Consider the following 10186-nt stretch of genomic DNA (forward strand, 5'->3'; position numbering starts at 1 on the left):
AGGAACCTTGGATTTGTGCATGCCTTTTCACATAGTATAATTATTATTCACAAAGACCGAATCAACACGCTAATTATGAAAATAAATTAAAATCCATGAAGTAGAATCGAAGTTTCTTATTAACACTCCTTTGTTTACCATTTTAGTCAATTTCAAACTACTCTCCAAAATTCTTTCTTATACTACCATTTATATTATACCCCCTTAATTTCGGGATTAGGGATTTGAATATATTTAACAGAAATAGATGCAAGAAAGAATCATCCGGAAAGCACAAACAGCTGGAAATTTAAAATATTATCCCAAAATTAAAATAGAAAACAAAAAATTGCCCACAACTGATTGTCACCCCTTTTGTGTTTTTAATTTTGTTCTTTTTTTGTTTTTAACTTTTATTCTATTTCCACCACTCTTTTATTATTCCACACCTCTTCGATTGGTCTTTGTCCTTATTTTTATACTCCTTGACCCAAACCATTTAATTTATTCCCATAACTATATTCTACTACAAATAAAATGGGAATGGGCTGCTTAATTTATTTACTATTTTTAATTTTGAAATTTACATAATTTCCAATTTCTGATTTTATACTGTGGAATCTGATGATCAAAAACGTGTTGAGCTGTTACCCTGTCTCTCTCTCTCTCTCCAAATTTGAATATGTGCAAGCTGTAAATGAATGTAGTGTATGAATGTAGAGCCCCTTTATTTTGTACTGTTCCTCACTGCAACAACCTTCTCCTACTTCTTCAATCTCAAAATTCAATTTTTTAAATAATTAATTATTGATGTTGTGCAGCAGCATTTCTGTTTCCTTATAACCTCCATTCAAATTCCCCCATGGATTAGCACTGATTTCTCTACATCTCAATCTCTCTCTCTAACTGATTAGCATTGTAGCTCAAAACCCACTCCCAAGATTCAATTTTGTTCCACATTGAAACCCAATTCGGCAGCAATGGCGCCGTGGTGGGGGAAGGAAGCCCACAGAGGCACACCGGTGGTGGTGAAGATGGAGAATCCCAACAACTGGTCAATGGTGGAGATAGAGTCCCCCTCCGACGAGGAATTCCTGAACGACGCCGTCTCGAAGCGCGGCCGCAACAAAAACGCCAAGCAGCTGACGTGGGTGATCCTCCTCCGGGCCCACAAGGCCGCCGGCTGCCTCGCCTCCATCGCCGCCGCGTTCGTGTCCCTCGGCGCCGTCGTCCGCCGCCGCATCGCCGCGGGGCGCACCGACGCCGCCGACCCCGTCGAGAACCCCAAGATCAAGTCGAGATTTTACACCGCCATCAAAATCGCGCTAGGGCTTTCGCTTCTCCTGCTGGGATTCGAGCTCGCCGCTTATTTTAGGGGTTGGCATTTCGAGGCTCCGGATCTTCATCTGGCCCAGATTTACTCCGGGTTTGGAGTGAGGGATTTGTTTGGGACGGTGTATTCCAATTGGGTCCGGATCCGGGTCGGGTACATCGCTCCGCCGCTCCAGTTCTTGACCAGCGCTTGCATTGTGCTGTTTATAGTCCAGAGCGTCGATAGACTGATTCTCTGCTTGGGCTGCTTTTGGATTAAATTGAAAAAAATTAAACCCATTGCCAAACAAGACCTAATCGATGTTGAATCTGGAGATGGAGAAGGCTATTTCCCCATGGTTTTGGTCCAGATCCCTATGTGCAACGAGAAAGAGGTATTTCCCTCTCTATCCATGTGATTTACTTCATGTTTTAGATTGGGAATTTATAGATTTTGCTGGTGTGATAGGTTTATCAGCAGTCAATTGGGGCTGTGTGTGAAATGGATTGGCCTAAGGGGAGAATGCTGATTCAAGTTCTGGATGATTCGGATGACCCGACGGCGCAGATGCTGATCAAGGAAGAGGTCCAGAAATGGCGGGACAATGGGGCCAACATTGTTTACAGACATAGAGTGATTAGAGAGGGATACAAGGCTGGCAATCTCAAATCTGCCATGAGTTGCAGCTATGTTAAAGATTATGAATTTGTGGCTATTTTCGACGCTGATTTCCAGCCTAATGCGGATTTCCTAAAGCGGACTGTTCCACACTTTCAGGTATATATTCCCAATTAGGGTTCACCAATGCCCAATTCTGGGTTTAGTAGTCATAATTAGGGCTGGCGTGATTGGGGTTTGTGGGCCATATCTAATGAGGATCTTGTTTTGGATTTGGATTGTAGGATAATGATGAAGTAGGGTTGGTTCAAGCAAGGTGGTCATTTGTGAACAAGGAAGAGAATCTGCTAACAAGGCTGCAGCTCATCAATTTGGCATTTCATTTTGAAGTTGAGCAGCAGGTTAATGGGCATTTCATCAACTTCTTTGGGTTTAATGGGACTGCCGGAGTGTGGAGGATCAAGGCATTGGAGGAATCTGGTGGGTGGATGGAGAGGACCACTGTTGAGGACATGGACATTGCAGTCCGTGCTCATCTTCATGGATGGAAGTTTGTATTTTTGAATGATGTCGAGGTACTATTTCACAGTCAGTTGCTGATTAAAGGCGATCAAATGTTGATTTTAGTTGCTGATTGTGTTTTGTATGACGTTTCAGTGCCAATGTGAATTGCCGGAGTCATATGAAGCTTATCGGAAGCAGCAACATAGATGGCATTCTGGCCCAATGCAGCTTTTCCGTCTCTGTTTGCCTGCTATTATAAAATCTAAGGTACGGTGTTTGATGATGTTTAGCCTTTACAGGGGCGTTTACTCTGATTCGTGTTGTGATTGATGGATTGAATAATTGAGTTTGTATAATTGTGTTTAGTCAAGTTTAGTCAATCTCTCAATGTAACCAAAAATATTTGTAGTGTTTACTTTAGGTGATAGTTCAGATAGATCCAAGTAATGCTTTAGGGCTAATCCGTTAATTTTGAGCATGTTTGGTAGTGTAATCCTTCGAATACTCGATCTTATGTATTGACAGTTTAGTTTATCACTCAAAATAACAGAAAATATCTGTCATGTTTATTCTAGGTGATAGTTTTGATAATGAAAAGTAGTAGGGCTGATCCGAATCCGATAATTTGAGCTTATTTGATTGTGTATCCTCAAATACTCGAGCACTCAAAAGTAACCGCTCCATGACTAAATTCGAAAACTGAAATGCTGATTGTTTTCCTTGTTTTGTCGATTGCAGATAAGTGCGTGGAAGAAATTCAACATGATTTTCCTCTTCTTCTTGCTGAGAAAACTTATTCTTCCGTTTTACTCATTCACCCTTTTCTGCATCATTCTGCCATTAACAATGTTTGTTCCCGAGGCCACGCTCCCTGCGTGGGTCGTCTGTTACATCCCAGCCACAATGTCGTTCCTCAACATAATGCCTGCCCCAAAGTCATTCCCATTTATCGTTCCTTACCTGCTGTTCGAGAACACCATGTCGGTCACTAAGTTCAACGCCATGATATCCGGTCTCTTCCAGCTCGGAAGTGCTTACGAGTGGGTAGTCACCAAGAAATCTGGACGCTCCTCCGAGGGTGATCTACAGTCGTTGGTTGAGAAGCCCCCGACACACCAAAGAGGCAGCTCAGAGCCTAACTTGGAGGAACTCAAGGAGGAGATCAACCGACAGATGAAGAAGGATTCCCAGAAAAAGAAACACAATCGGATTTACACGAAAGAGCTTGCCCTCGCTTTCCTTCTCTTGACAGCCGCGGCAAGAAGCCTCTTGTCCGCTCAGGGAATCCATTTCTACTTCCTGCTCTTTCAGGGGATCTCGTTCTTGCTCGTGGGCCTCGACTTGATCGGCGAGCAGGTGCAGTAATGGCCGTTGCTCGAGCAAAGAATGTTGTAGACTGTGAACATATGCAAGAAATCTGGTGTAGAGATGTAACAGGCTGGGTTTAGAATGGCACGACACGGCCTTGCTCGTGGAGAAGGCTCCAGCTGATTTCGCGTTTGGCAGCACGGCAGTTGTAAAAAGAGACGAGAGACGCCGGCACATCGGTGTTGTGTCTCGTGGGATGAGAGGGGAGGCCTGTAAAGATATGGCGACAACCCTATATTTTGTTCTCGTTTTGTAAGTTGTTAAATCTATTGGTTTCTATTCTTTTGTTTTTTTGGAATATTCATTCTGTAAGAAGGAATTTATTGAGCTATGATACGGGGGGAAGTAGTATAGTAGTGATGGTGGAAGCTATATTCATTATTTTGTGTGAATAATGTTTGGTCATTTTTAGTAAAATGAGAGGAACTGAAATCCTCATTCAGTGGGGAAAAAACCTTCTAGTTGAAATGAATTAATCTGGTTGGCAATTTTGATGAATGAGTGAAAATCTATGCCTCAATCTACCAGAAGGTTAATTTAAATTTATTTAGTAATTTTTTTTATTTTATTGTCTTAATGTTTTTAATTTCTAAATTTGTCTTTACCAACTTGTGCTGTCCGATTTGCTTGAAATATTTTTATTTCTTTCTTTTTCTTCCTTTCCAATTGGAATTTCGTTTGTTTATCTTTATTTTCTCATTCTCAACCAAGATTATGGTGGACTATTTCTACTCCTTTTTTTCTTATGGTGATGGTAAGAGCTTCGCACAAAAAACACGTATTCAACACCAACATGAGTGTGGTGTCACAATAGGTGTGCACACTTTGAGCATACATGTGGGGAGAGTTTGTACTTTAAGGTTAGTGGTGTTTCATTAATCAAAGGAAATAAAAATTAAAGCATAAGAAAAAGAGAGAAAAAAAAAGAAGCACTGGAGATGATCCACTTGATTGTGAGATTACTTTAGTGAGTGATCACTAGATCAATGACTAAAAGGATTATAAAAAAGAACATAAAATAGTTTTTCTTGACTCCATCTATAGGAGTATATTATTTATTTGATGATTAGAAACAAATTTGACTGGGGCCCAATTGATTTAATGGAGTATATGTTATTTTATGATTTTGATAATTATATTTTGATAGCTATATATGCTTTATATAATAAGTTGGTATATTTTTGGTAGTAAAAGTAACAATGACATTAAATTTAATGTCAAATTGATTTTCACCTAATTAGTAATCTAAACATTATTTAATGAATCATCAGAGTAAAGTTTGAGGAAACTTTGGTACTAATTATATGAGCATTTTATGTTTTGTTAAGATTATACTTATAGTCTAAAATTGGTTCCGTATATACTTTGTTAAAAAAACTTTTTGGTGTTAGGGATTAAAATATCTCTTCAATTTAATGGCTGAACCTTTACAAGATGAGGTGGAGGCTAATTTTTCTAATTATAAGTTTGAGATTTAAAAAAAATATTCTTTTTTTATTATTTGATCTGATAATGGGTTTATTGTATATTAATTTACACAAGATAACCTGATAAGGTGATGATTTTAAAAGAATATTGAAGAAACAGTGTGTTCTTTACTTGTGATTTCCATATGTAGATATGATGATGATTCACCACATCTAGTCTAGAGCAATTCTTATTTTGGGTTAGCTAGTTTTCAAGTCCTATTTACATAAATTACCCATTAAACATCTAGTATAGTCCAACTCTATATTTGAGTTAGGTCGTTATCATCTCCTCTAAGAAATTAAATTAAATTAAATTAGCTGAGATTAATGCATATCCTACTTTAATTTCTAGGTGTTAGATGCCTGTCAAGTGCATACCATCAAATTGTTGTACACCGTGTACACGTATTGAAGGTGAATTGAATTATGATCCCGTTTGCCTAAATTTGGATATAAAACAAACAAATGTAACAATATCCAACCCTGCAATAATATATCTTAAAATTAATCTCATCTCACTATATCAAACTGCAATGGTGTAAGCTGTGTAACACATAATCTGGCATTATTGTCACTTCCTTCGGCGACATTACAATAAATGATCACAATGGATGCCTGCCTTTTTACAATTTAATTTATCCAAATCCCAACTGTAAGAAATAGAGTTTATTTGGTGTCTATTCGAATCGATATTCATTGTCTAGTTTATGTTCCTTTTATTAGTAATGGCAACATCAAATTCAATAATTAGGGCCATGATGTCGAATTTGAGAGCCTTTACATTTCTGTGATAACATAAAATGCATGCTTTAAACCACCTGGAATCGGTGGTGGACAAATGTACCTAACTAACTCTTAATTAAGCTCATCAAAAAACAAAACAATAAAATGAATACCAAAAAAAAAAGAAAAAAGGAAAGAACAAGCAAATAAGAATTCTTAAGAGAGCGACACAATTTGCATTATAAATCTTGGTCATAGTCTCTGTCAGGCCATCCGCGTCCCTGTCTTTTAACCGTCTCATCTCTTAACTATTCATGAGTCCCACTATACTTTTCAGCTCACCTCTTAACTAAGAGACAACACCCGCATCCCTACATCTCTTAACCATCTCTTAACTATTCATTCAATTTCATTTTTTATTTTTAATTCCAACAAACTCAATTAATAAAAACACACTTCATTAAATAAAATAAAAATTACAATTTAAAAACCAAAAAAATAAAAAAATACATAATTAAAATACTATAAATTAAACTATAAAAACTACTCCGCCGGCGAATCATCCCCCGAAGTCGGCGGTGCACCCAAGTTAGATTGATTCCGAATACCAAGTTGAGCTCTCAGATGCTCAATTCCGTCCATATGGGCTTCAAATTGGCGAGGATTCATTTTTGAAGTGTCAGCCATCGTGGCGACCAGGTACATGGACATTAGGCTGTTGTAGCCCGTGCCCATGCCCGTGTCGGAGCCCGAGCCCTCGTTCGCCGCGGCCCCTCCCCCTCCCTCTCCCTTTCCCCCTCGCTCTCGCCGCCTTCACTGCCTTGGTCCCTTGCGGCCGACGTCGTGCACCGGAAGAAGACCCCCCTGCATCATCGGTTGGCGTATCGGTTGGCGTGCCCTCACGTGAGGTGTTGCCTTCACCGCCATCACTAGACGAGTAGTGGCCACGCGCCGTGTGCTTAGTGCGTTTCGAGCCCGACTCGACACCGTTAACCCACCTTTCAAGGTGGTGGACTTGCGACCAACCATCGACAAACTTGAAATCTTTACCGACATCGTCTTTGAAGACCCGCAACGCCACTCTCAGAATGTCGGCTCCACCGGCTCCGCTTTGATAATTCGCCTCTTCTGCCCTGAATATCGCGCAAAATTTTTTGACATCTTTGTCGCATCGGTCTCAATGACTGCAGAGCATCTTCACGTTGCGGGCAAAGGTGTTCTTCGGCCATCGTGCGTTGTAAACTTCGGTGACTTTTTTCCAAAAACACTTGTTGGTTTGTTGATTCCCGACGACAGGATCGTACGAGACGCTGATCCAAGCGTCGTACAGAGCCAACGTCTCATTTTGGCTGTCGTCTCCCACAACCTCGTGGTCGCCCTCTTCCTCCTCGGCATTGACGCCGATCCTGCAGAGGCCGATCCTGCCGGAGCCGGAGCCTCCACCTATTGGCCAGTCGGGCAAAGTGCGTTCAGGCGGCAAAAAATTCTCCGAAATTTGGGATAATCCCGACGATTGCCCGTACCTCTGGGGGGGGGCGATAGTATGCATCCACATCAAAATGTGGTGTTTGGTACGCCGGGGAAGTGGTCGAGGCTTGGGTGCCCGGCGATGAACCGGGAGTACCCAAAAAGTTGTACATGCTCGCCCAATCGTCGAACGAGTTCAATTCAAACCCGCCGGAGCGCCGCCTGCCGCCGCTGGAGTTTCCATCGCCGGACATTTTTTCAACAATTGGAGAGAGAGGAATAGATGAGTGTAGTGAATGGAAGAGGAATGAGAGTAGTGTTTCTGTGTAAAATAGTGAATGGAGTATAAAGTACTACCTCTGTCCCTGAAAATTTGATACAGTTTACTATTTCGGTCCGTCCCTAAAAATTTGATACACTTCACTTTTACCATTTTTGGTAGTGGACCCCATATTCCACTAACTCATTCCTACTCACATTTTATTATAAAACTAATACTTTAAAAGTAGGACCCACATTCCACCAACTTTTTCAACTCACTTTCCATTACATTTCTTAAAACCCGTGTCGGGTCAAAGTGTAGCAAATTTTGGGGGACGGATGCAGTATATTTATAGAATAATAAAAGAAAAGAAAAAAAAATTAAAAAATTCGACCGTTTGATGCAACGGTCATTTGATCGTTTAATTTTTTTTTATTAAATTCGAATTTTTCGAATTTATAAAATAAATAAATTATTACTTCATAATTCCAACGCCCACTCGCGGGCCGGCGAGTGGACGTCACGCCATCTTCCAGCGTGGGCCACGTGGGGCGCGTGCGTCGTCTCGCCAGCTCGAGGCCGGCCTCGCCGGCACGCATCGCGCGACGAATGTCTCGTCTCGTCTAGACGTCGGTCTCGTCGCGTGCGATGCAGATGCCCTCAATTTTCGCTCCAATCATTGTTGTCACTATATTCTTCATTCAATTCATTGGCCGTTGAGGGATAGAGTGGACATCAAATTCTTAGCCATGAAGCAAACTGTCACATGAGTTTTTTTTTTTCAAGCTCTCAGTTTGATTCAAATTTGTGAATATCATTTTATTTCGAATATTCATAATAGATCATAAGATAAAACAAAAAATCCCAACCTTTATGTCTGACTCTACTTATGAAGTGAGTGGAGTATCGTGTTTGTCTCTAACTTTGAATTTCTTTTAGTAATCCTCTTAAATTTAGTTTTAACTTTTTTTTATAAAAAAATTTGAAATTTGAAAAGTTTAAATTATTGTATGATAATCTAGAATGTGAAATAATTCCTTGTTAATTGACTTGTTTTTTTTAATTTTATTTTAGAAAATTCTAAAATAATTGAGTTATTTTTTTTTTCAAACAATAATACTTTTCTTTACTTTATTCTCTCTTCATCTCTATTACTTTATTCACTATCCACTTAACACACTATTCTTATTCTTAATATCATGCATGCACATTTAGCTTATCAATTTTGTAATCAACTAATCACCGTCTTATTTATACAATTTTCCAATTTTTTTAATTTTGACATTTTTAGCCATTAACATAAAAGCCACCATACACATTCTATCTTTACAACAAAATATGTTTATAGGCCTGAAAATTTAATCAGTGGGTTTTGGATATTCCCGACCCAGTCTCAGTACCCGACGGGTTTTGGGTACCGTGAAACCCGAAATTATGAGTTCGGGTACGGGTTTGAGTAGTTAATGTTTGGATTTTTCGGGTTTAGAGTACCCGACTAATACCCGATTAAACCCGATTAATTATGTATTTGTGATAAATATTTTTATTAGTATAGGGCCTATGGCTCATAGGGTAAATCTAGGGTAACTTTATTTAATCACATGTAGATATATAAATTTTTTGTGTGCCTCACTTTTTCAAGTTTCTATTTGTCTAATGTCTATTATAGAATTATAGTCAATAAATAGTACTCTCTCCGTCCCATAGTAGACCGCACACTTGGAGAATGACACGAGATTTTAGGAGATATTGTTTTGTGTGTTATGTGGAAAGAGAATATAGTATATTTATATTAATGTGAGAGAGGGCTTTTTCTAAAAAAGTAAATGTGACATCTTTTGTGGGACAAACTAAAAAGAAAGTGTGACATCTACTATGAGACGAATGGAGTATAAGTATTGTATTCTTTTTAATAATTTCTATTGTCATCACAATTTAATTTATATAAAAGAATAAATTTTAAATATAATAATTCCGGGTTTATGGGTACCCGATTGGTTGGGTTCGGGTACCCGCATCGAGTATTAGGGTACTCAAATTCACATACGGATCGGGTATTGTGTATGATATTTTTGAGATTTTGGGTTTGGGTACCCGAATTTACACCACTAGTTTAGATTAAACGCGTCATCATGCTTGTAATTTGCTAATTAGTAGTAGTATTAACTATGTCGGTGTGTATTTAACTTGGATTGTGTTTGAATTCAAGAATAGATAGTAAGTAATAATATAAATAGATGGAAACTTAGCCCACAAAAGCCACCATATCATATTCATCACATGCTAAATTGCAAATTGCACAACACGAAAAGAATATAATAAAATTAGTTTATTCTTATAGTATTTCCAGAATCTTGACCACTCCAACCTCAGACATGTAAATGACAATCTTACCCCTGCGTAAACCAAACACCTAAAACAAACAAAAGCTATAATTATTTTTCACTACGCTTTAATCGAACAAATTAAAAAAAATAGAATTAA

At 38.9% G+C, this 10186-nt stretch overlaps 1 protein-coding gene across 1 annotated transcript; it reads left to right on the forward strand.

Annotated features, from left to right (window-relative positions):
• Positions 1–662: 662 nt before the first annotated feature.
• Positions 663–4137, forward strand: LOC125194385 (probable xyloglucan glycosyltransferase 12). The gene is made up of 5 exons (XM_048092570.1): positions 663–1685; positions 1760–2068; positions 2194–2484; positions 2567–2680; positions 3152–4137. The coding sequence occupies exons 1-5, from the start codon at positions 960–962 to the stop codon at positions 3776–3778; spliced, it is 2067 nt and encodes a 688-aa protein (XP_047948527.1). The 5' UTR covers positions 663–959; the 3' UTR covers positions 3779–4137.
• The last annotated feature ends 6049 nt before the right edge of the window (positions 4138–10186 follow it).

This window comes from Salvia hispanica, chromosome 6, assembly GCF_023119035.1.
Source record: "Salvia hispanica cultivar TCC Black 2014 chromosome 6, UniMelb_Shisp_WGS_1.0, whole genome shotgun sequence".
NCBI lineage: Eukaryota > Viridiplantae > Streptophyta > Magnoliopsida > Lamiales > Lamiaceae > Salvia > Salvia hispanica.

Bases quoted from the DNA above. Each gene is read 5' to 3' on its own strand.
- LOC125194385 (XM_048092570.1), top strand. From the start codon at position 960: ATGGCGCCGTGGTGGGGGAAGGAAGCCCACAGAGGCACACCGGTGGTG. The intron at 2,069-2,193 runs GTATATATTCCC...TTTGGATTGTAG, and splicing joins GGACTGTTCCACACTTTCAG to GATAATGATGAAGTAGGGTT. The intron at 2,485-2,566 runs GTACTATTTCAC...ATGACGTTTCAG, and splicing joins TATTTTTGAATGATGTCGAG to TGCCAATGTGAATTGCCGGA.